This window comes from Acomys minous (assembly GCF_964271855.1).
Source record: "Acomys minous genome assembly, chromosome: 8".
In the NCBI taxonomy this organism is placed as follows: Eukaryota; Metazoa; Chordata; class Mammalia; order Rodentia; family Muridae; genus Acomys; species Acomys minous.
Window position 1 is genome coordinate 33,986,302 of NC_140489.1, and position 26,242 is coordinate 34,012,543.

Below are 26,242 nucleotides of genomic sequence, written 5' to 3' on the forward strand. Positions count from 1 at the left end.
GGAAAAAATTATTTATTAAAAAAAATCTGGAAAAAAAAAAAGACTTGAATCAGGCAGGGCATGATGGTGCAGTCCCAGCACTGTGGAGGCAGAAGCAGGTTGATCTGAGCTTGAGGCTAGCCTAGGCTAGAGTGAGTTCCAGGACAGCAAGGACAATATAGAAACCCTCTCAGGAGTGGGCTAGGGTTGGGAATGGGACACTACAAAGTATGAACCAGAAACATCACACACTTTTTACTTGACTGGTTTGTAAGCTTTTTAACACTAACATTTCATAAACTCATCTCCAACATTACTAAAGGTCAAAGCCAAATTTTTAGTCTGTAAGACGCTGTGTTCAGGGCTGTTCAGAGCCTCAGCAACTGTGCATGGTGACTAAAGAATCTGGGACCAGGCAGTGGTGGCGCACACCTTTAATCCCAGCACTTGAGAGGCAGAGGCAGGTGGATCTCTGCGAGTTCGAGGCCAGCCTGGACTACAGAGCACGCTCCAGGACAGCCAGAGCTGTTACACAGAGAAACCCTGTCTTGAAAAACAAAAGAATCTGGGACCCTCTGGGACTGTTTGAGAAAGCTGTGTAGAATGGCGTCAAACCTGGTCCTGAATTGTCAGATACAAAGGCATGGTCTGCCTTCCCCCTGCATCCCAGCTGCCTTAAGGGACATATAGCTCTTCCTGGGACTGCTGCACTGACCAGGGCTCTTCCTGCTGAGAGCAGCCAGTCTTTACTGCAGTCTGCTTTGCTGATGAATGAAGATGGGACTCAATAGGAAAAGGACACACCTTATGAAAAGGCCTTTCATGCTTTGAACCCAGTTTAACTGCACCTTTACTGAAGCTATTCCACGTAGACTACTTTGAAAAACATTTTTTATTTTATGTGTGAGTGTTTTGCCTGCATATTGTTTCTGTACCACATATGTCTGGTATCAAGGAGGCAAGTAGAGGGTACTGGAGTTTGAGATGGCTGTGAGCTGCCATGGGTGCTGGGAGTCAAACCTGGATCCTCCAGAAGAGTAGCCAAAGCTTAACCCCTGAGTCATCTCTCCAGCCGCCAGCTGAAGCTGAAGAACTCCATCTGAACTCCAAGCACCGCTTACAGTGTCATTAGAAACAGAGCCACTGCCACTCATTCCCACCTGCCTTCCCCCAGGCTGCCTGGGGAAGAAGAGTTGTAGGAGAAACAGTAAAGGTCCTGCTGGACAGCCATGAGCAGCCCTGGGGCTCCCTGAGGACCCCCAAGCCGAGGAGAGAAGGCCACACTGGGAATGTTGGCCTTGGATGTTGGGTATGGGGAAGGTATGGTTCTGAGCAGCTGGGCATCATGAAGGCTCCAGATTCTTGTGTAGCAGTCTTGGCCCACTAGGAAAGAGGGAAGACAGCACAGCAGGTCAGACAGAAGGCAAAGGAAGTTAAGGTGTAAACATGGCTTCTCGGGATCTCTCGGACGAATGGGATGACACTAAGCCTGAACACAAACCCACTGGTGCAGTAGTTATTATTTTTGTTTTTTGTTTTTCAAGACAGGGTTTCTCTGTGTAGCCTTGGCTATCCTAGGTAGGGTATCCTTGGTAGACCAGCCTGGCCTTGAACTCACAGAGAGGTCTGCCTGCCTCTGCCTCCCAGAGTGCTGGGATTAAAGGCATGCGCTACCACGCCCGGCTGCATGGTGCAGTAGTTCTTAACCAGTAGGTTGAGAGTCTTGTGGGGGTTCAATGACTCTTTCACTGGGGTCACCTAAGACCATAAGAAGACAGATACTGGCAGTAGTGGTGGTGAACACTTAATCCTAGTACTTGAGAGGCAGAGGCAGGCGAATCTCTTGAGTTCAAGGCCAGCCTAGTCTACAGTGAGTCCAGGACAGCCAGGGCTATACAGAAGAAAACAGATATTTATGATTCATAACAGTAGCAAAATTACAGTTACGAAGTAACAATGGGGATAGTTTTATGGCTGAGGGGTCAGCACAACACGAGGAACTGTGTCAGAGGTTCTCATCGCAATGTTAGGAAGGTTGAGAACACTGCCTGTGTGGGGAAGTATTTCTGCTAATATATTTGTTAAAATTAAGACTATGAGTTGGTCTGTTTCAGAACCCTAACTAGCTGCAGGTGTTCAAAGTGAGAAGGATGGGCTGGCTGTGACACAGCAGTGGCTCAGCCACCACCTTGGCTTACTCTTCTCTAATGCGAGCCCCTATCCACCTGATCTAGATGCCAGGCAACTGTGTTCTTTTTGATGACAAAACTAGCCAGGAGGACTTCTTGACTTTATTACATCCTAACAACTAAAGTCTGCAGGACTCCCAAGTTCTGAGTGACGTGGCACCATTAGGTGCCCAGATTCCATGTGCTCCTACAGATAGATCTGTGGGGTGGCAGTCGCATTCCAAGTGACCCTTGGTGACTCTAGGCCCATAGTGCTGCCTTGGCAGATGATGTATGTGGGGTTGTGGCTCACTTTGGCAACCGGGCAGATGCCCTGTGCCTGCCTCTCAGCAAGGCTTATCTTTTGTCTACTGTCCAGCACGTGGAAACTGCTGAGATGAAGATGAGTATCTTCTCAGGAGCAAGCCCTAGCACTCGTGACGCTTTGGGAAGGCAGAACATGTCGAGCGCCACTGTTCTGTATGTAGAAACGGAGATTTTTGTGTTCTTGCCTGGAAACAGTACAATCTGTAGTCCATTTAACCCCTTTGGGGTTTAGTGGCCAGATGGCTGCCGCTCCGTCACAGATCACGGGTATGTTAAAGGGCCAAGATCCGAGCACTTTAGGGAATATGAGCAGAATGGTGCCTGATGGAATCCTGTTACTCAAAGAGGCCCAACGTTCAGCTCCATCCTCGGCTGCCTTGTCTTATGTTCCTCAGCTGCCTGCTTCTGAGGTGATGCCTGCCACTGTCGTGGTGACGGAGGGCTGTCAGTGGCTACCTGTTGCTATCTCAGTTGTCCATGTTTCCTGTTATTTACCACTTTCTCCCTCTACTGCTTTAAGATGTGAGAGCCCTTACAGGGAGACCCTGGTGGACCCCCCTTTCCCTACACACCTGCCACCAGGATCCCTTGCTCCTCGTGCACATGCAGGGGCAAGTAGGCATACTCATTCACGTGACCTTCATACTGCCCCACACACCCAGTGGCCCTCAGGTCCCACAGCCTGATCTGCAGAAAGAAGTACAAAGGGTTACTCATCCGGCAGGCACGCCACAACTACCAGGTGTGCACCATCCAGCAGGCACACCACAACTACCAGGTGTGCACTCATCCAGCAGGCACGCCACAACTACCAGGTGTGCACCATCCAGCAGGCACACCACAACTACCAGGTGTGCACCATCCAGCAGGCACACCACAACTACCAGGTGTGCACTCATCCAGTAGGCACGCCCCAACTACCAGGTGTGCACCCATCCGGCAGGCACACCACAACTACCAGGTGTGCACTCATCCAGCAGGCACACCACAACTACCAGGTGTGCACTCATCCAGCAGGCACGCCACAACTACCAGGTGTGCACCATCCAGCAGGCACACCACAACTACCAGGTGTGCACCATCCAGCAGGCACACCACAACTACCAGGTGTGCACTCATCCAGTAGGCACGCCCCAACTACCAGGTGTGCACTCATCCAGCAGGCACGCCACAACTACCAGGTGTGCACCATCCAGCAGGCACACCACAACTACCAGGTGTGCACCATCCAGCAGGCACACCACAACTACCAGGTGTGCACCATCCAGCAGGCACACCACAACTACCAGGTGTGCACTCATCCAGTAGGCACGCCCCAACTACCAGGTGTGCACCCATCCGGCAGGCACACCCCAACTACCAGGTGTGCACCATCCAGCAGGCACACCACAACTACCAGGTGTGCACCATCCAGCAGGCACACCACAACTACCAGGTGTGCACTCATCCAGTAGGCACGCCCCAACTACCAGGTGTGCACTCATCCAGCAGGCACACCACAGCTACCAGGTGTGCACCATCCAGCAGGCACGCCACAACTACCAGGTGTGCACCATCCAGCAGGCACACCACAACTACCAGGTGTGCACTCATCCAGTAGGCACGCCCCAACTACCAGGTGTGCACTCATCCAGCAGGCACGCCACAGCTACCAGGTGTGCACCATCCAGCAGGCACGCCACAGCTACCAGGTGTGCACCATCCAGCAGGCACGCCACAACTACCAGGTGTGCACCATCCAGCAGGCACACCACAACTACCAGGTGTGCACTCATCCAGCAGGCACGCCACAACTACCAGGTGTGCACCATCCAGCAGGCACACCACAACTACCAGGTGTGCACCCATCCGGGAGGCACGCCACAACTACCAGGTGTGCACCCATCCAGCAGGCACACCCCAACTACCAGGTGTGCACCATCCAGCAGGCACGCCACAACTACCAGGTGTGCACTCATCCAGCAGGCACGCCACAACTACCAGGTGTGCACTCTTCCAGCAGGCACGCCACAACTACCAGGTGTGCACTCATCCAGCAGGCACGCCACAGCTACCAGGTGTGCACCATCCAGCAGGCACGCCACAACTACCAGGTGTGCACCATCCAGCATGCACGCCACAGCTACCAGGTGTGCACTCATCCAGCAGGCACGCCACAGCTACCAGGTGTGCACCATCCAGCAGGCACGCCATAGCTACCAGGTGTGCACCATCCAGCAGGCACGCCACAACTACCAGGTGTGTACTCATCCAGCAGGCACACCACAACTACCAGGTGTGCACTCATCCAGCAGGCACGCCACAGCTACCAGGTGTGCACTCATCCAGCAGGCACGCCACAGCTACCAGGTGTGCACTCATCCAGCAGGCACGCCACAGCTACCAGGTGTGCACTCATCCAGCAGGCACGCCACAACTACCAGATGTGCACCATCCAGCAGGCACGCCACAACTACCAGGTGTGCACTCATCCAGCAGGCACGCCACAACTACCAGATGTGCACCATCCAGCAGGCACACCACAACTACCAGGTGTGCACTCATCCAGCAGGCACGCCACAACTACCAGATGTGCACCATCCAGCAGGCACACCACAACTACCAGGTGTGCACTCATCCAGCAGGCACGCCACAACTACCAGGTGTGCACCATCCAGCAGGCACGCCACAACTACCAGGTGTGCACTCATCCAGCAGGCACGCCACAACTACCAGGTGTGCACTCATCCAGCAGGCACGCCACAACTACCAGGTGTGCACCCATCCAGCAGGCACGCCACAACTACCAGGTGTGCACCATCCAGCAGGCATGCCACAACTACCAGGTGTGCACTCATCCAGTAGGCACGCCACAACTACCAGGTGTGCACTCATCCAGCAGGCACACCACAACTACCAGGTGTGCACTCATCCAGCAGGCACGCCACAACTACCAGGTGTGCACCCATCCAGCAGGCACGCCACAGCTACCAGGTGTGCACTCATCCAGCAGGCATGCCACAGCTACCAGGTGTGCACCCATCCAGCAGGCACACCACAACTACCAGGTGTGCACTCATCCAGCAGGCACACCACAACTACCAGGTGTGAGGCTGGGAGGGCGAGGGAATCGCAGTGGCCTTTTCATAGCATGGAGACCGGTACCTCCAACTCCTGAGCCAGAGGCCCTTCTGCACTCTGGCAAGATTCTCAAGTGCAGCAGCAAAGGAGCTCCAGGATAGGCCTGCACCCTGCTGTCTTGGTACCAGGGTCTCTTACAGAATTCCTCTGTGTGCTATGGCCTGCACCCTGCCATCCTGAGGCCTGAGGTCAGTAAATCCTACCTTTCCAGCCATGTCTGATGCCAGCACATATTGCTCCTCCTTGAGGACACGCACAGAGGTCACTGCGGAGTCATGGAAAATTTGCGTGGTCTTCCAGCTATTGGCTTGACTTGAAGAACGCAGGTCAATGGCAAAGATCTCACCAGAACGGCAGCCATTAAACAGCAAAGGAGTCTGTGGAGAAAGGGGCAGTGCCCAGTTTTTACCACCTGTCCCTAAGGCTGGGAGGGCGTGTCCTGGCATTAGGGTTGGTAGCAGTTTTGGGTCTCAGTGGAGTTAGGTGGGAGGCCGAGTTCTTGTGAGAAGATGTAAACCCGTGCCTCCTCCAGTGTCGCCTGTAGTGAGCCTATAGGTGTATGGAGACAGCTCCATTGTCCCTCAGGTGTTTTTTCTAGGCCCAAGTGATGTCTCCCTGTATCCACTAAGGCTTTGGTGAGATCTGAGATGACGGGCTGATGGTGAGGGCAGATAGCTGGGTGAAGTGTACGGTGGATGAGGTTATGAACTGTGAGCTCTGCTCCTGCCCAACACAGCTCAGTTGACTCCCCCCTCCAAGGCTTTTAAGGAAAGATAGCACTTTTTTTGGGGTGGGGGGAGGGGGTTTCGAGACAGGGTTTCTCTGTGTAGCCTTGGCTGTCCTGGACTCACTTTGTAGACCAGGCTGGCCTCGAACTCACAGCGATCCACCTGACTCTGCCTCCCGAGTGCTGGGATTACAGGCGTGCGCCAACACGCCCGGCTGATAGCACTTTCTTTCTTTCTTTTTTTGGTTTTTCAAGACAGGGTTTCTGTGTAGCCTTAGCTGTCCTAGAATCTCTTTGCAGACTAGGCTGGCCTCGAACTCACAGAGATCCGCCTTCCTCTGTCTCCCAAGTGCTAGGATTACAGGCGTGTGCCACTGCACCTGGCAGAAAAATAACATTTTTAGATAAGTGAGTCTTTGAAATACAGTAATGATGACAATTTAGTTTTAAATGTGTGCGAATCAGCATTAGAGCTAAACACATTCTATTTTTGTGTCTCCAAGGATGGAATGCTAGGCAGATACCCTGCCAGTGAGCTGCATCCACAGTCCCAACCTAGAATTTTAATCCTGGGCTTTCCTTCTGTCTAATCCAATATTCAAGAGATGCTAACAACTCATTTAAACAGAAAATTGGCTAAAGAGCTGGAGAGATAGTTTTGGATCTCAGCTCAGGCCCATTCTCAGAGCAGCCTATTAACCCTGCTGGGCCTTGTGACTCATACCTGTAATCTCAGCTCTCTGGAGGCCAAGGGACCTTTGGGAATTCAAGGCCAGCGTAGTTTACACACTGAGCTCCAGGTCAGCCATGGCTACACAGTGAGACTGCCTCAAGAAAACCAAATCAAAACAAAACACCAACTAATAATAACAACAAAAAACCCCAAACAAACTAAACAAAGTAGCTCAATAACCTTTCCCACGCTTTTTTTTTCCTTGTAAAAGAGGCAGCGGCCCAGATACTACACCAGGGAAACCCAGTTTCACTCCTACAAACATTCCATTCTAGGGAATGTTCTAGTATGTTCTTCCAAGTCCAACTGACCTTGACTGCAAACTGCTGGGCCAAGACATCACTGTTGGTCCCATATGACTGCCGATGTCCTGTCACCACGTTGGTCAACAGGACCCTCCGAGACAAACCTGGTGGAGACAAGAAATGGGTCCCTGAGACCAAGGATGCGTGGAGCCTGGGGAAGAGGAACTGCTGAGTGCGGCCTTACGGTTTGTGCTGTTCTGAACTGGACACCCAGGGAAGTGGCCATAGCTCACCTGTACTGAAGCAGTTACTTGCCTGGACGTTCAAGGACCAGGCACAGGACCAGGCACCAGGGATTCGGAAACTGCAGAGCATGCCAGGCTGGTCTGTGCCTGCTAAGAGAAACAAAGTAAAACGGCTGCCTTCTAGGCTGAGGAACATGTCTCTATGTTGTCGGGCTGGCAGCCAGCAGACCTGGGATACCTAGGAGAAAAGCTGTTGAGAGGCCAGCTGTGGTCTAGGTGTTTCCCAGAGTCCATACCTGCAGTGATTACCCCCAAGTCATATGCTGACGCACTTCAGAGATGGGGCCTTTGGGAAGGGCCTGGGATCTGACGAGGTCATGCAGAAGCAGCTCCAAAGTGGCAATGGTGGGTTTACAGCAGAAAGACAGCAGGAGTGATGGCTCCCGCCCTAGAGGCTAGCTCACGCTGCTGGACTCCCAGCCCCAGGACTCCAGGGCAAGACAGGACCTTAGAGAATGACTGAGCTCAGATGTCTGCCCAAGGAACAACTCATGGTCACAGTTCAGATTGTGGCATTCACAGCGCTACCAACTGTTACAGGGGCGCTGTGCAACACCAACAGTGTGCTCAAGTCAAACATGGAAAACTATGAACCGACAGAACACACTCAAGGCGTAAATCCAGCCATGTGCCCTCCAGTCAGGCTAGGAACTAAGACATGCCAGTATCCTGGAAGCCGCCTTCTCATCCCATGCCAGTGTTTATCCTTACTTTGTGTCTTTTGACACTAACACTTTAAAAAAACTAGTTTTGTGGGGTAAATCCTGACCCACTCTTTTTAAAGATGTATATATCTTTTTTTTTAGATATATATTTTAGATATATATTTTAAAGAGGGCACCAGATCTCATTATAGATGGTTCTGAGCTATCATGTGGCTGCTGAGAATTGAACTCAGGACCTCTGGAAGAACAGCTAGTGCTCTTAACCTCTGAGCCATCTCTCCAACCCCCTTGACCCATTCTTTACCTCAGTTTCCTTATCTGTAAAGTGCTAAGACACAAGCCTTGCATGTTGTTGGGCAGTGAGATGCCAATGGGCTCAATGTTGAGGGCCTCATCTACTTCCATGAGGAGCCTGCTGTGAGGGTGGATGTTGCCTCCACCTCCCAGAGCTCGAGCAATGTGCTTGAGTGTGCGAGTGCAGTAGCTGTGCTTTGGGCCTGCTCTGCCTGGAGTCTGCACTCTTGGAGTTGACCTCATCCCGCAGATCCCAACTATCTCAAAGTCTGAAGACAGCATGCACAAGTCTGCCGGAAGGAGCAAACCTCTTCTAGCCAGCCAGTACTTCTATCACACATGGGAGCTGCATCAATGCCTTCTGAAGGGTTGCTATGGTAGCGCAAGCTAGTGTTGACATGTCTTGCATTGGCTGCTTGTGTACACTCTGCTCTGGTTGCTGAAATGACCTCAAAGGGTTTATAAAGAACTGCAAACTCGCCGGGCATGGTGGTGCACGCCTTTAATCCCAGCATTTGGGAGGCAGAGGCAGGTGGACCTCTGTGGGTTTGAGGCCAGCCTGGTCTACAAAGTGAGTCCAGTATGCCAAGGCTAACACAGAGAAGCACTGTCTCAAAAGAGCTGCAAACTCTAAGCTGCAGTGGTCCTAGGGTAGACTTTGGGAACTTTCCCTCAGTGCTGCCCATCCTACCGCATGTGCTGAACTGGGGTCAGCCCAGCTTCTAGCACCTGTATCTCCATGAGAATCTCAGGGAGACAGGGCAAATCCTTAAAGCATTATTTTTTTTCCAAGTTAAAGGAAAGGCCTCCATACCTTGGTGACTGCTGACAAATAGTGATGCTGGGAGCAAGGTGGCGCAGCCTGGCGTCTCTGCAAGGCCCATGAGGCACAGCCTGGAAAAAAATCTGTTAAGGACAGTCAGGTATGGACAGGGCCACCCTCTGGGAGAATAGGTGCCGGTATCCTTCAGGAAGTCATAAAACACAAAGTAGGGCAGAGTACACTTCCAGCTTAACAGTTTTTACACTTGCCACATTCAGTTCCAGTCTCTTCAGGAACATCATGTCACAGGCACACTTAAAAGCTTAGTCCCTTGCAGTCTATTTCCCATCTTCTACAGAGAACTAGGGGTTTCCAGGTGACCTGAGTCTGTTGAGGCCGTGTTACAACATGCCCACACATGTATTTGCCTGTGCATATAACGAACTAAGTCTCAAGTTCCATGACAGCATGCAGGCTTAAGAACTCACCAGCAAGGCAGGTGTGGTGGCGCATCCCTTTAATCCCAGAGGTAGGCGGATCACTATAAGTTCAAGGCCAGCCTGGTCAACAAAGTACAGGATGGCCAAAGCTACACAGAGAAACCCTGTCTCAAAGGAGATAGAGATAGAGATAGAGATAGAGATAGAGATAGAGAGAGAGAGAGAGAGAGAGAGAGAGAGAGAGAGAAGAACTCACCAGCCTCGGGGAGGCAGAAGCAAGCAGATCTCTGTGAGTTTGAGGCCAGCCTGGTCTACAGAGTGAGTTCCAGGATAGCCAAGGCTATACCTTGTCTAAAAAAATAATAACTCACTAGCTATGAGAATGAACCAACAATAGTATCATGAACGTGTGTGAAACAAATCTTACTTAGAAAGCCCAGGTAACATCATAGTGGGCTACGATGTCCCTGGAGAAAAGCCCTGCTGGCTCTGAGAGGGCAGAAACCAGGCTGTTCTACAGCCACAGGTCCTAAGATGTAGCCTTGTGCTCAGTGTCAGAACTCCCTTCACAGCTGTCCCAGTGTTTCCTGATCATTGCTTTCTCCCACCAGGGTGGGAGGGTGCCTTCTTAGGGCCGTGCAAATCCTTTCTACTTTATTCCCTTGCCAAGCATTGACTCCCCTGGCAGGGATGCTGGGTCTGTCTGGTGACCTGAGAGCCTGAAGCTGCATGTCAGTGGAGGAGCAGATGGGGTCTGGAGCCCAATGCAATTACACATCAAGTTCCAGGTGTCTGGTACATGGGAACTTGAGCATCATCCCAGAAACCGCCACCTCTGGACCTCAGCTGCTTACGGAGACTCCTTGCTAAGGACCCAGGTACAGTGAGGCGGATGCAGAATGGCCCACCCCTTGGCCATGTCCATGGATGCTCAGGTCAACCAGACCATGGTTGTCCAGTGATCCTATTCACCTGCCAAAGGATACAGAATGTGGGAATCCAAGTGATTGAGGGAGGCCCAGCACATCGAGTTCACCTGGAGAGAAGTAGGAATGACTAGGTTGTCTGCTGTTCACGGAGAACAACGGTAAAAGGCTTTTCTAGAGATCTGCTGGTAGGGGCTGGAGAGATGGCTCAGACCTTGCTGCTTCTACAGAGGACCTGAGTTTGGGTCCCAGCACCAGAAGAACCGACTCCCTCTTCTGGACACACAGAGACACATGTATGTGCACAAGTGTGTATGCACACATACCTTAAAATTCAAATGTCACCCTTGCTGAATGTAAAGCTCTTAACCTGACGTGATTTCCTTCTTCAGATTTTGCTCATAAATGGTCTGGAAGGAGCATTCTGAGGATAGTGGAGCTCCCTGCTCAGACATGCTGGCCCGTGAGAGGGACTGGAAGGAGTCCGGGATGCAGGCCCTGCACACCAGCATGGGTGCCGTGCGACGCTATCTGGCAACACCCTCCTCCCAAGCGAGACCTGAGTTCTTTATTTTCACAGGGCCAGGAGACAGGCCTAACTCTTAACCAAAGCTGTCCTGTGTCTTGTTTCACCCACTAGGGGTTTTCTTTCTTTCCTTCCTTTCTCTGCCTGCTCTGAGACAGAAAAACAAAATGGTGAGGCTCACCTTGTAGCTCAGGCTAACCTTAAGCAAATGGCGACCCTTCGTCTCAGCCTCCTGTGTTCTGAGTAAGATTATAGCTACTACACTAAGCTCTCTAAGCCATTTTCGGCAGTAAATGTCCCTGCTGAGGAGGAAGTCACAGCTTCTTGGATGCAACGTAAAGGCTGTTCTTCAATAGAGAGCACCTGACTTTTTGGGATGCACAGGAGAGGACCCCACCCAGGCTATGATCACTGCAGCCCACATTCCAGGAACCACGGCCCTTCAGATCAAGTCTGACCCTTCAGAGGAGTATATCCTGATGGCCTGTGAATGCACACACCTTGAGTCCACCCTCCCCACCTTAACGATGCTCTGGGCCTTCCTCTTTCTCCGGGCTCTCAGGACTTTCCCTTGGAAAGGAGAGACAGCGGTTCCTGCAGCCTTCAAATGCTCTTTTTCCTTCCCCTCTCTGAACTTAGACAACCACCACAGTATCCGAGGACCAAAGGCAAGAGGGCTACGAGGGCAGAGCCAGCACATACCTTCCTGTTGGTGAAGTACAGGTTTTCATGCATGTGCACCGTGAAGGTGGGCGCCTTCAGACCCTGCAGGCTGATGATGCCGTACTTGGAGCCTCCAATTTTGACATCATTCACGGTGAAGAGGCGATCACTGTTAGTATCTGCCTGGAGGGAAAGAGGCTGCCAGTGATCTCTCGGCCTGCGCCTTGGGGGCTGCCTCAGCTCCTCTCCTTGAGGGAGTATGATGGCAGGGACCTAACTTAGCTCCTGCTCCCTTCTAGTCATCTCCAGCAAAGCTCACAGCAGCTGCCCTGCCATTTCTGAGGCACTGATGAAGGTGGCAAAGAGAGCATGGCCAGGAAGTCTGGTGTTCTTAGTGAGCACCTTAGAACTGAGCCAGTGTTGGCCAAGAAGACTAAACCATGGGGCCACCATGAAAGCCATGAGGAGCTCTGTGAGTTCTAAATCAGGGACATAGTGAGACCCTACTATACTTAACTTACAAACACATCACACTACCTATAATCCCAACACTCAGGAAGCTAACTATGGCAGGAGAACTGAGTTTGAGGCCAATCAGGGGTACAAAGTTCCCTTGTCTCAAAAACCCCCAGTAAACTCTCTTTTATAGAATGCCAAACAAAAACATAACATTGTTATTTTATGTTTTATTTATTTTCACTTCTTTAAAAAAATATTTTTTTATTGTATGTGCATTAGTGTCTTGCCTGCATGTCTGTCTGTCTGTGATGGTGCAAGATCCTCTGGAACTGGAGTTACAGTTGTGGGCTGCCATGTGGGTGCTGGGAATTGAACCCAGGTCCTCTAGAAGAACAGCCAGTGCTTTTAACCACTGAGCCATCTCTCCAGCCCCTTGTTTTGTTTCTTGAGACAGGGTTTCTCTGTGTAGCCTTGGCTGTCTTGGACTTGCGTTGTAGACCAGGCTGGCCTCGAACTCACAGCAATCTTTCTGCCTCTGCTTCCCTGAGTGCTGGGATTAAAGGTGTGTGCCACCATGCCTGGCAACATTGTTATTTATTTTTAACATTGTTATTTAAAACTAAAATTTCCATGTGTATCTTTTTTTATATGTAACTGTTCCTGTGCACAAGTGTGACACAAACACACACACAGACACACAGGGACTGGAGAGATGGTTCAGAGGTTAAGAGCACTGGCTATTATTCTAAAGGTCCTGAGTTCAATTCTCAGCAATCATACATTGACACTCAACTATCTATGAGATCTGGTACCCTCTTCTGGTGTGCAGTTGTACGTGCAGGCAAAACACTATATATATATATATAAATCTTTGAAAATAAAAAACAAAAAACAGACACACAGACATACACGCTAGTGAAATCCCTCCTACTCTACAAGTTTGAGGAGTCACATGCCTGGATGAACCTCCCATCAATGAGAATGAAACGTGGAAGGCTATCATCCTAGTGTCTTGGCCACACTAGTCAGCTAGTCACACATGGTGCTGGGTGACGGGAGACTGCTCTACACAGCCACACATGCCAGCAGACTGCAAACGGTGCCAGGGAAGGGGCTGCAGCAGCAGCAGCTGCTGCTTCTGGGCCTGACCCCAGGACTTCCTTCAGAGATAGGCTCTGCTGTCAAGGTCTCCTAGGCCAGGAGGCCTCATATCCCCCTCAAGTGTCACTTTGTGGCTTTAGTCTCCCATCCTCCAGCAGATCACTGCTTCCATGGTCTAGCCTCAGTCTTCAAGGCTTTCCCTTTACTCCAGGAAGGATTTGGCCTTCCTGGCAAGCCAAGCACTCAGGAGGCCCATGGAGAGGGAGGATCCGTCATGTGCAGGGCATGCTCTGGCTCCATGACAGTGTTCCACAGGCCCCAGGCTCTAGCAGTTGGTTATGATTTCCAGCCCAGGTCTCAATAAAAAGAGACTTTCAACTTGCTACAAACGATGTGATGGAGGCATGCTGGCCCTGGCACTAAGGTCAGGGCATTGAGACAAGGAACTCACGGTGCTGTAGCTGAGGGCATATGGAGCCTGCCACACCACAGCCAGCGTGTGGTTAGACCCAGGTTTATGTCACAGGACAGGAATGAAGAGTGAGTGACGGGGACACACACAGACACACTCCACGACCACCACCAACAACCCCCCACCTCCAAACTGAAAGGAAGACACCGTTTTCACAGTAATCAGCTTGTTAGTGAACGCTAACCCTAAGCTACGCCTGACACCCACAGACGCGGCTCACCCACCATGATGAAGTTAAAGCGGTCACTCGCTAGCGCAGATGGATCTGAGGTCTGGATCTCCACCTTCCTCCTCTCCATGCAGCTTACCCGAAGCTCATGGGCTAACCTGAAGAGGGAAACAGAAACAGAGAGGGCATGGAGACCACGGCCAGACACGGAAGCCTGAGGCAGTGGTACACTTGTGTGGAACCAGCTCCGCGGGAAGACGACTTGAGTTCAGAAGCTCAAGGCCAGTCTGGGCCACATAGCAAGGAGGCCATGTTTCGACACCTGGGAGTCCGTCTGATCTGCACCCATCTCCACAGCAGCTCTCAATCACAATGCTGAACAACTGCGTAGCTCTTCCCCAAATCAAAGAGGCACCCGGACTCAAGAGGGATTGCCTTCAGTCACCCAGTACACACATTCCCTTGGGATGAACAAGCTGTCGAAGGGCACAGGGTGGACTAGAAGAGCCCAGATGTGCAGCCCCCTTGCCCCTTTCGTCTTCCACAGCAGCTTCCTCTCCAGTTCAAGCAGAAGAGACTCTTCTCCCCTCTTGGGGGGAATACAGGAGGCTGCGTGCTACCCACCCCTGCACAGCTGGCCTTCCCTGAAGCAGGCACTGGTCTAGCTCACATGCATGTCAAGGAAGCAGAGGGCAGGAGCCGGGATCAGCGGCTGGGGTCAGGCACACCCTGTTTCTGTTTTTACCCAGAGCAAGTGGCTCTACTCTGAACTTCAATTTTCTCTTTAGAGAACGGGAGGGAGCGATCAACTTATCTTTCCAAACCTAGCTAGAATTAGAGCAGACATCAAGAAAGTAGTAGTTCCTTTTGGAAATATTGGGGCTTGAATCAGGCATGTGAGCAAGTATGACTCTAATAACATCTTTTTTTCTTGTAAAGATTTATTACTTATATAGTAATCTGCCTGCATGTGTGCCTGCACGCCAGAAGAGGGCACCAGATCTCATTCTGGACGACTGTCAGCCATCATGTGGTTGCTAGGAATTGTACTCAGGACTTCTGGAAGAGTAGTCTTAACCTCTGAGCCATCTCTCCAGGCCCTGCAAATATGACTGTACACTGAGCTACATCTCTGATTCCCACCACAAGCCTTCCTATGAAGCCGAGTACGACCACATTCACTTACTGCCATCTGCATCACCAGAAGGGGCCTCAGGGATGCAGCTACTGTGAGGACCACAGAGTCCTGAGTCATTTCTACATAAATCCCTTCTCCTCTCCCTAGACTCCCAGGACTCTCCACTTGAGGGGAGTAGCAGCTACTCAGGGCTGTTTAAGATGTGGGAGGCAGATGGCAAAATGAAGGCTCTTCACAGACAGAACAGGGTCTCTCCTCACTAACTTGTGGACTAAAGAAATAAGGACAGGAAAGAATATTCAAGACAAAATAAGGTATCGCCTTACCGACAGTAACTGGTGAAGTTGAGAAAACCCAGCTGGTTTTTTCGTAGGATGGAAGATGCATTAAATCCCACTCTGGTAATTTTCTAAATTTATAAATTCAAAACAAAACAGGAAGGTTCAGTGAATTAATTCTTGGTGACAAAGACCTGGAATTCTAGCATTGGGGGAAGTGGGTCCTGGACATTAGTTCAGAGCCATCCCTGGACACTTAGTGCTTTCAAGTCTTTCATGACCCAACTTGAGTTATTAGAGATCTTGCCCGAAAGACAAAAAACAAAAAGCCACTGGAAATTTCTTTGTGCTGTGGTTTGGGTGACAGAAGTATTTAGAATTTCAGTGAATAAAGTGTGATGGTGTTGTCTGAGTCTCCCCTCAGGGCTAGGTAGGGAAACCCACCACCAGGCAGCACTGGGGGTTTGCTGGAGGCTGTGCCACACCTGTGCAGGCTCCAGGACAGGCAACAAGCTGAGGCATGCCAAGTAAGCAGGCGCCAGGGTCTATGTCAGCAAACAGAAAAAGGGGTGGGAAATGGCGCCTCTTGCCTGCTCCTTTCTTCATCACTTCCCTGCCATGGAATTTCTGACAGCATCGTGTCTGACATCCTTTCACGGGCTGTCACAGGGCATCTGACTGGCCGCCTGCTTTCAGCGGCAGATGGCTGCTGTTGGGGGAGGGGGGCACTGGGTAACCTACCTTTCTGTGCTTGTCCTCTTGCTGCAGCAGCTGCAGCCTTCGGGTCTCCATCTCCTTGTACCGGATGCCCTCCTTCGTGAGGGGGTTGCAGTTGTTATGACCGGGGAGCAAGCGGAAGTAGCGGTTCTTTTCAGGGTCGAAGTAAAAACCTGGAAGGTCTTTAGGAAAAGAATTCAACTGACTAAATTAAAACACAGACCCACCTGATAATAATAAGGACTCCGTGTGTCCTTTCTTGCTGGCTGAGCGACAGTCACCGTCACTCACTGAGTTCTGCACTGGGGAGACCATCTGCCCCAGAATCATTGTTCCCAACACTTGGCTCCTTCCTTCAGTGGATCAGTTTGCTTCTAGAATTCTCTCAAGTCAAAACTGGGCTCTCGGGGCTGGAGAGATGGCTCAGTGGTTAAGAGCACCTCCTGCTCTTCCAGAGGTCCTGAGTTCAATTCCCAGCAACCACATGGTGGCTCACAACCATCTATAATGTGATCTGATGCCTTCTTCGGCATATAAACCACTCATATACAATAAATAAATCTAAAATACAAAAAACAAAAAGACTGGGCTCTTGACTCCCCCAATGAGTAATGCAACACAGGTAGGCCCCGGCTGAGGAACGGCAGCCAGGACAGGCTCACTGCCTGCTCCAGGGCAAGATGAGGCTTTCTCTTTCCTCCAGGCAGACCAGGAGCCACCCAGCTTACCACCTACCTGGCGCAGAAGACTCTGCAGTTGTGCTGGACGAGGCTGACAGGGACTCAGCATCATGGTGGCCAGAATCTTGTGGGCCCTGTGATGCCCTTGTGTTGTACCTGTTGACACAGTTGTGGAATTTTCCAGGGTTAAAGGAAACTAGAAATCTATGCCACTAAGAATGTCACCAGGTGGGCTCTCTGACCAATTAGCAGCACTTACAAAGCCAGCTTAGAGTGTCACTTTGGTGGGGGGCGGGTGTGTGTGTGTGTGTGTGTGTCAAGACAGGATTTCTCTGTGTAGTCTTGGCTGTCCTAGACTGCTTTGTAGACCAGACTGGCCTCAAACTCAGATCTATCCGCCTGCCTCTGCCTCCCAGACTGCTGGAATTAAAGGCGTATGTGGCACCAGGCCCAGCTGAGCAGAAGAGTTTAAATTTATCTGGCTAGATAACCTTACAGATGAAGAAGCTGGGATTCTGTGAACAGAGATAATTACCTCAGTAATATTAGGGTGGAGGCATGGCTGACACACTGGGTTAGTAAAGCCACCAGCCACCTCTGTGGCAATTACAGATTGGAATGTAGGGTGAGAATTCCTCTGCTCACACACAATGAAAGAAGTTTGCAAAGCTAGCCCGAGGGAAGGAAAGAACTGCCTGCCTGCCATCAACACCGAAGCCATACACAGCTGTAAGAAAATGGCTTTTTCTCCCTTTTCTGCCCAGAGCTTTCTGAGGCAGCCCACCTGTGATCAACAGGAGGATGGATTAAGTGTCATGACAAATGTTGGTCTTTCTCACCCAAAGACTGCTGCTCCTTTCTTTCCACAGAGCCCAGAAGATGCCTGTGCCCAGCAGGTTCCCAAGCTACTCTTCCAAAACTGGCCTGGGACAGAGTATATCTTGCTACCCATTATGGCCTGTGGGGAAGGCCTAGGGCCCAAAAACGTACCCACGGCTCTCCTAACAAAACAGACCAACATTGGGTGCAATGCTGACCTTTCTACAGTGTGGGTCAAATCGGAGATTCACACCCAGTGAGACCCACTGTGCTGAGGGCTCCAAGGACTGGGCAGCCCAGTAAGGGTTTTTATACAGTCAAGCCAGGGTGGCTTATGGGAGAGAGCACTTTTAGAGGGGAAAGCAGACCTCCCAGGGCCACAGCTCTGTTCTTTCTCCTGTCATCTTTGAAGGGTTTTGTTGCTGTTTGTGTTAATACCTTGATATTTGACATCATGACCTTATATTTGAAAATTTTTTTAAAAAAATTTAAATGTGTATGGGTGTGGGCAAGCATACACGTGAAGGTCAACTTGAGGGAGTCAGTTCTTTCCTTCCACAATGGCTGCAACTTCGTACCCACTGAGTCACCTTGCCATGCCCAAATTTATCTATTTTTAAAGGAGGGCTGGGTTGACAAGAGAGCTGAGTGGGTACAGGTGTTTGGACAAGTCTGATGACCTGAGTTTGATCCTTAGGACTCACAAGGCAAAGAAAAGAACTGATTCCTACAAACTGTCCCCTTACTTTCACATGTATGCTGTGGTGTACACACACACACACACACACACACACACACACACACACACCACATACGAGGAGGACTAACATATGGTAAGAACTGGCACATGTGTTGTAAAGAGGGAGCAACTTGTTGAGGGTGACATGAAGACGTCCTACAGCCGGAAGGCCAGGTGGAGATGGGGCAGGGGCGGGGCTTTTGTACTCAGACAAGAATGTACTTCCTTCGTGCAGGACAATTAACAAAATGTGGAAAATGTTTACACTGGGGACTTGTAGTTCACACAAAGATTTGTATGTAGTATGTAGATATTTTATATACTACATATATTTGCATAAGCAACATATATGCTAACTATTCATATTTACACAAGTCCTTTCCCAGGACTTACACTAGACAACAGTCCCAGAAAGATCTTTTTTGCCTCTCCCAAGTTGTAGCAGACACTCTGGTCGGAGGCCGGTTACTGTGAAGCAAAGAGGGTGCCTTTGCCCTCACTTCCCAGAGCAGTGGGCTGATGGTAACATGTCACACTCTCTAGCCTACTGGCCCCATGGCTGACTCATTCTGAGAGGGGAGCGCATGTGTGAGCCCTGTACTGGACAACGCCAGAATAACACTGGGCAAAGCTGGCTCCCAGAACTTGCACACTTGCCTCTCACTAGAATCACACTGCCTGAGGGCAGGGCTGTGCTGGCGTCTTCGCCCACGTCTTCGCTTACTATGCCAGGTGCTCCTATCCATTTCTGACCCTACAAGAGAAACACAGAACATGAGGCACCCCAGCTGTGCGCTCTCCCACTTGCCTGGCAGCTCCACCATGCTCACAGCAGTCACTGGGGAGGCTGCCACCTTCGAGCACTTTCCCAGTGTAGTCCCCTCCCACCACTGACAGATATTATAATTCTCTGTCCTAGAGAAGAGACGTGACGACGCGTGAATAGCTCAACTCCTTCCACATCTTCTCCACAAATACCCAGGTGAATCCTTACACTTGTCTTGGAGAAACAGACACCTGTCTCCGTGCCTGTCCAAGACACCCTTCCTGGATGTCCACTCATCCTTCCTTGGGGACATCACAGGTCTAGTTGATGCTTTGTGGCTCCCTTGTGTCTGCCCAAAAGCACCCCAGTGTTTCCACTTTACAAGTGTTGCTCGTCTAATCCAAAGGTGCAGACGCCATGCAGGAGAGTGTTCTCCATGCAGATCCAATGTCTTCACCTCCCCCAACCCCAGCATTCTGCCAACACGCTCTTGCTAAGGTAGCAACAAATGATCCTCACTGGCCAAAGTTGGGGGAAGGGGTGTCTCCTTTAGCCCCCATTCCTGCACTTGGCTTCAAATGGTCAAAACCTACACTTGGAAGGTTCAGGCAGTAAGGTCACTAAGCAAGGCCAGACTAGGTGCCTAGACTCTAAAAGACCCCAACACCCAACACGGGGCTGAGAGAGTGTGTACTGCTCTTGCAGATGACTTGAGTTTGCATCCCAGCACCCACAGCAGGTGGCCCATAACCTCTGATTAACTCCAACTCCAGGATCCAGCATTTTCTTCTGGCTCTGGCAGACACTTACACATCTCCCCCCCCAAATATATATATATAATTTTTTTTCTCAGTAGGAGGTAAGGGTGCTCTTCACCAAACATGAGGAGGTTGAACCTGGGACCCAAATGATAGAGCCAGCTTCTCCAAGTTACCCTCTGACTACCACATGCATGCCAAGGCCCTCCTCCTGCACTGCAGTGTGCAGACACACATGTCAACAAAACACCCATACACACAAAATAAAAATACACAAACATAAGATGGCCTGTGGTACTCTTGTAATCCTAGCACATGGGAGGGTAAGAATGGAGGACTGCAAGTTCAAGGTTGTCTGTCCTTTGTGTTACACAGGGAGATTGTGATTAACCTGAGCTACTCCAGACCCTCAAAACCAAAAAGCACCCCTTTACAACAACAACCTGTCCGTGCTTAAGGATGAAACATATATTTTTCTAAAATGCAAGTTCACTTTCAGGATTCATGTACACCCGCAGGCCAGAAGAGGACATGAGCCACCATGTGGTTGCTGGGAATTGAACTCAGGATCTCTGGAAGAGCAGTCAGTGCTCTAATCCACTGAGCCATCTCTCCAGCCCAAGTTCCTTTCTTACTATTGAGTTTTACCTCCAGCTCCCTTCACTTGTGAGGCATTCAAAACAAAAATATGCATGGGTATTTTGCCCGCCCCTGTGTCTGTGCGTCACTTGTATGCCTGGTACCCAAGGAGGCCAGGAAGAGGGCATCAGATCGCCTGGCACTAGAGCGGCCGTGTGTGCTGAGAACCTAACCTGGGGCCTCTGGAAGAGCAGCCAGTGCTTTAAGCGCTGAGCCGAGCCATCTCCACAGGCCCCAGTTCACTTTAAACCTAAGGAGCTTCCTTCTGCTGGAAATGTGCTCCCTTAGCAGTTTATATTCACAGAACACCCGATGTGCATCAGGCACAGGGTGAAAAAACTGACATAAAAGGCCACGTTTCCAGGTTAAGTTGCACATAAAATCTTTAGAACAGGTAATTTGGGGTGCTTTTTTAGGCTTCCCAGTAAAGTCTTTTGTCATGAATAGTTGATATTCCAGTTAACTCAAATCATTTAATTTTAAAAAGTAGACTGTTTTATATTTGCAAGAATAAGAATTATTTTGCTGGACTAGAAAGGTGGCTCAGTAGGTAAACATGCTTGCTGTGCAAACCTGTAGGCCTGCAAGCCTGAATACCCTACTTCCATCCAGTAGAAGGAGAGCACTAATTCTCAAAAGCTGTCCTTGACGGCCAGGCGTGGTGGCGCACGCCTTTAATCCCAGCACTCAGGAGGCAGAGGCAGGTGGATCGCTGTGAGTTCAAGGCTAGCCTGGTCTACATAGCGAGTCTAGGACCGCCAGGGCTGTTATACAGAGAAACCCTGGTAGGGGAGTGGTGGTGGGGAGTTGCCCTCTGACCTCATACACCACCACGGCAAATGCACACCTATATTCATACATGTAATAAATCTTAGGAAAAAACTATATACTTTTACTGATGAAGCGTTAGCTTACTAAACTGGTTCTATAGAATTCTAAATGTCTACTTCAAGTCTACCTACCCCCCCCCACCTCTTTTTTAAACCTACCTTCAAAATAGAAGAGTCTTTATATTGTAGCCGCCTGGCCCTCCGCCAAGTTTGCTTCCCTACCCTTTCACATTTTTGAGATAGTCTCCTATGAAGTCTATGCTGGCCTGGAACTCACTATATAGAACAGACAGGCCTCAAACTCTGATCTCACTTCAGCCCCAGAGTTACGGGCTTACAGGTGTGCACCGACATGCCTACAAAGGGACTGAATTACAGCCATGCATGTGCCACCACATGGGGCACACACTGATATTGTTAAAAAAAAAAAAAAAGCAAAACAAGCAGGGCGTGGTGGCACACACCTTTAATCCCAGCACTTGGGAGGCAGAGGCAGGTGGATCGCTGTGAGTTTGAGGGCAGCCTGGTCTACAAAGTGACAGGACAGCCAAGGCTACACAGAGAAACCCTGTCTCGAAAAACAAACAAACAAACAAACAAAGACCCACCAATATGTGTTTTGATGTCACATTGTTCTTATTCTAATTTTGTTCATATCGAAATATTAAATATAGAGCTTTCCAATAATTTTTTTTTTCGAAACAGGGTTTCTTTATGTTATCTTAGCTGTCCTGGACTCGCTTTGTAGACCAGGGTGGCCTCGAACTCACATCCATCCGCCTACCTCTGCCTCCCGAGTGCTGGAATTAAAGACGTGTGCCACCACACCATGTAGAATTTATATTTAAAAAGACCTACATAGTATCTTTTCCTGGAATCAATAAAAAACAGTTCTTAGACTTGCTTTATCTTTTGGTTTTTATAAAGTCTACTTATAATAGCATTCCAATTTAAAGGAAAGGATACCCACATCAACTAGCTTCAAGCCTACACTCTTTTGTGGGGTGAAGGCAGCACGGACCGTGACTCTCTCTGCCTTGCTCATGCTGCGTTTACAGATGTGTCATCACACCTGACTCAAAATCCATAACCTTAAATAATGAAAAAGATCACACATCACTGTGGAGGGTATCAAAATGCCCGTGAGTATAGTATCTTATTACCCACCTTTCCAGAATTTCCTTTAATCAGTGCTTTCTGTAGCGTTTCATTTTGAGATACGGTACTATGAATCTAGATCCTAAGTAACTTTGAGATAAAAATGAAAATGGGGAGAAGTGTGCTTAATTTTTTTTTTTTCTGAGACAGGGTTTCTCTGTGTATATCCCTGGCTGTCCTGGACTCACTTTTGTAGACCAGGCTGGCCTCAAACTCACAGGGGTCTGCCTGCCTCTTCCTCCAGAGTGCTGGGATTACAGGCGTGCACCACCATGCCCAGCTTGTTTAATATTCTTTTTAACCCCTGTTCCAGACACAAACTCAAAGCCAGGCAGGCCCACGCTTGTAATCAGAATACTTGGGGGTATAGGAGGCGGAAATTCAAGGTCACTATTAGCTACGCAGTGAGGTCAAAGACTATCTGGCCCCTGGAACTCCAGTGTAACTGGGGTAGAGGCCCCCTATCAGGCTTCTTTACAATCTCGGGGAATTGCTTGGGCCCCTCCTCTCTGAGCTGTCTGTGTCACCAGAGGTCACCTCAGCTCAATTTTACAATGCTTTCAAAGGTTCAGCTCTTTGGCTCCCCAGCCTTGCCTTGTGGATAGTCCAGCAGGCCCAGCTTGTTTGCAGTTTCCAAGATTACAAAGACTAAATAAATAAATAAATAAATAAATAAATAAAGGGAGAAACAATGAAATCATAGGAAAATTCAGAAAGACTGATTCCTAAGACATAGTAAGATGCAAAATGCTAAGGTCGCTGGCTGGTAAAACCCAGGATAAAATGGCCCTTTCAAGTAAGGTTCAACTCTCAATGATGTGAACCATACGTGAAAAAAGAGGGGAAAACGGAAAATGCAGATAGCTCATTAGGAGTTCTGTCCAGTGTAAAAAATAAACTAAGGGGCTAGAGAGATGGCTCAGCAGTTAGGAGCGCTTGTTGCCCTTGCTGAGTTTGTTTTCGAGCACCACGACCAGGTGACTGACAACTCTCCCCCCTTACCCCGCCTTCCCACCTTTGGGGGCACTCACACCCAAGTAGCGCTCTCATACACATACCTATCCTTTAAAACTCTACCCCTGGAAACCATGGAAGCAGCAACTCCACAGTTGCCCCTGACCTCCGCATGCACACTTGCACAACAAACACATCACGGGCAACTGGCAACAATAATAAAATCAAGGCCCACTTCACAACACGGAAACCGAGGCTTATAGAACTAACAATACCTGACTAACAAAGTCACATTAGAGATGCAAGAGTGCCAGGCCCTGGTGGCACACGCCTTTAATCCCAGCTCTCGGGAGGCAGAGGCAAGCATCTCTGTGAGTTCGAGGCCAGCCTGGTCTACAGGGTGTGTCCAGGGCACTCAAGGCTACACAGAGAAACCCTGTCTTGAAAAACCAAAAGAACAAAAAAAGAGATGTGAGAGCACCCCACCACTTATAGGCTCAATCACGCACTGGACGCCACCTCAGCTAATTTCCACTGTTATTTACAACTCGATTTCCAGGCATGGGATTTTTGTCTTCTCCAGGCAGCTGACTCATCACCTCCTTAGTTGTTGTTTTCCTTCTTTTTTTAAAACTTAATTTAATTTTATTTTGTATAATTTTTTAAATAATTTTTTATGTTGTTTTCCTTATCACCCTGTTCCACACACAAGACTGTCTGTGGATATCCAAGCTGGAGGGAGGGTTGTGCATCCCAAAGTCACTAGGGAGACCACAAATGGACCCAGCTTCTGAAGAACGAGCGTGGCAAGACTGCCTTTCTCACTAACGCACACCTTGGTGTGGCGGGAAATGGAGGCCCTTGTGGACCCTGGCTTATTAACGCCTCCACACACCAGCCTGCACAACACTTCAGGCAAGCCACCAGTAAACCTCTCCTTCTGTGTCTGATAAAGAAATCGGGGCTTATAGAACTAACAATACCTGACTAACAAAGTCACAACTAGGGTTGGAGAGATGGCTCAGCAGTTAAGAGCACTTGCTGCTATTCAGAGGATCTGAGTTCAACACTCAGCACCCACAAAGGGACCCCACACAACGTCTCAAATTCCAGCGCCAGCAGTCTGACACATTTGGTGTCTTCGATAATCCACAGACATGTAAATATACACACCCATACATATAATTAAAAATACAAGCTCTTTTTAAAGGTGGGGGAGGGGCGAGCGTGGTGGCGCACGCCTGTAATCCCAGCAGGCGGATTGCTGTGAGTTGGGAGGCCAGGCTTGTTTAGAAAGCTAGCCCAGGACAGGCAGGGTTCCACAGTGAAACCCCGTCTCAAAAAACCAATTAAGGGCCGGGTGTGTCGGCGCACGCCTGTAATCCTAGCACTTGGGAGGCTGAGGCAGGCGGTATCGCTGTGAGTTTGAGGCCAGCCTGGTCTACAGAGCCAGTCCAGGACAGCCAAGGCTACACAGAGAAAATATGTCTTGGAAAAGTAAAAACAAACAACAACAAAAACCAATTAAAACAAAACAAAAACAAAGTGTGTGTGTGTGTGTGTACGCGCGCGCGCGCGTGTGTGTAGACCGCTCAGTGGTTAGGAGAGCTGAGGACCCCGGTTCTATTCCCACGATTCCAACAAGGCAGCTCACAACGATCTGTAACTCCAGTTCCAGTGCATCTGACTGACCTCCTCTGGCCTCCATGATCACCAGGCATTGGCCCTAGCACCACGTATATGCAAGCCAAACACCCACACATACCAAATAAGCCTTTTAAAACAAAAACAAACAAGAACGTCTTCCACCATGGTTACACACAGAAATCCTGCCTCGAAAAACAAAAACAACAAAAAAAGATCCTCTTCGAAATTTAAACCAAAAGGTACTACTACTGGGCTGGTGTTCCATCACAGAGGCACGCAGCGGCCCTGAGCCTTAGGACCTGACTGAGGTGTCCGTGGGGTCCCCGCAGGACCGGGCCCACGCCCACTCCGGCCGTGTATCGCATGCTCACTCCCCCTGTCCTTTGCCCGGCCTTCTCCGACCTCCGCGTGGGTACGGCGGCACCCTCGGTCGGCGCAGGCAGGGAACAGACTTACCAGCAGCTCAGACCGTCCTCACAACCGCAGCAGCTGGGTGACCGAGACGCGTGCCAGGACCCGGAAAGACCCTCAGCTCTTTGCTGTGGCAGCCCATAGGACTAAAGCGACCGGTTCTTCCTTTTCATTGGATTGTGCTTCTGCCTGTCTGCGTCAATAGGGGCGGTCTTACACAGAGGGCGGGACTTAGGGCTTTCGCTTCTTCCTAGGCCGGCGTGCCTTGGCCAGGAGCGTTTAGGGGCGGAGCCTGGTGCGTTCGGGGGCGGGGCTAGAGATTGCTGCCTGCGCATTGGAGTCACAGGCACCCTCTTGACAAACAGTGACAGTCATCCCAGAGAAATTTCTCTCGCCTTGGGGTTGGTACATAGGCCCAAGTTAACTTTAATATGTGGTGGAGGAGCGATGATTGTATTGTGGAAAAAGGAAAGGAGGCTCGGAGGAAGAGAGAAAAAAGAATAGGTAGAGTCGTTGTGACTGTGGGTGCTGGAGGCTGCTGCCTGCGTGTGGCTTCAAATCTAGGTCTGGTTGTTTCTTACTTGCTGTGTGGTCTAGAGTGCACCCTTTACTTCTTGTGCCTAAAT

The 26,242-nt window shown here is 50.0% G+C and overlaps 1 protein-coding gene across 2 annotated transcripts; it reads right to left on the reverse strand.

Annotated features, from left to right (window-relative positions):
* Positions 1 to 853: 853 nt before the first annotated feature.
* On the reverse strand, positions 854 to 25,818 carry DCAF4 (DDB1 and CUL4 associated factor 4). 2 transcript variants are annotated; one of them, XM_084792107.1, is made up of 14 exons: positions 25,662 to 25,818; positions 19,111 to 19,207; positions 16,951 to 17,051; positions 16,240 to 16,397; positions 15,547 to 15,629; positions 14,138 to 14,240; positions 11,921 to 12,064; positions 10,753 to 10,802; positions 9,378 to 9,457; positions 7,593 to 7,691; positions 7,366 to 7,463; positions 5,798 to 5,971; positions 3,047 to 3,161; positions 854 to 1,362 (listed from the first exon to the last, which is right to left on the reverse strand). In XM_084792107.1, exons 2-14 carry the CDS (start codon positions 19,197 to 19,199, stop codon positions 1,130 to 1,132), a joined length of 1,527 nt encoding a protein of 508 aa, XP_084648233.1. In that variant the 5' UTR covers positions 19,200 to 19,207; positions 25,662 to 25,818; the 3' UTR covers positions 854 to 1,129. The 2 variants fall into 2 exon arrangements, with proteins under 2 accessions (XP_084648233.1, XP_084648232.1); XM_084792106.1 differs by having other exon boundaries at positions 7,593 to 7,694.
* Between the last annotated feature and the right edge of the window lie 424 nt (positions 25,819 to 26,242).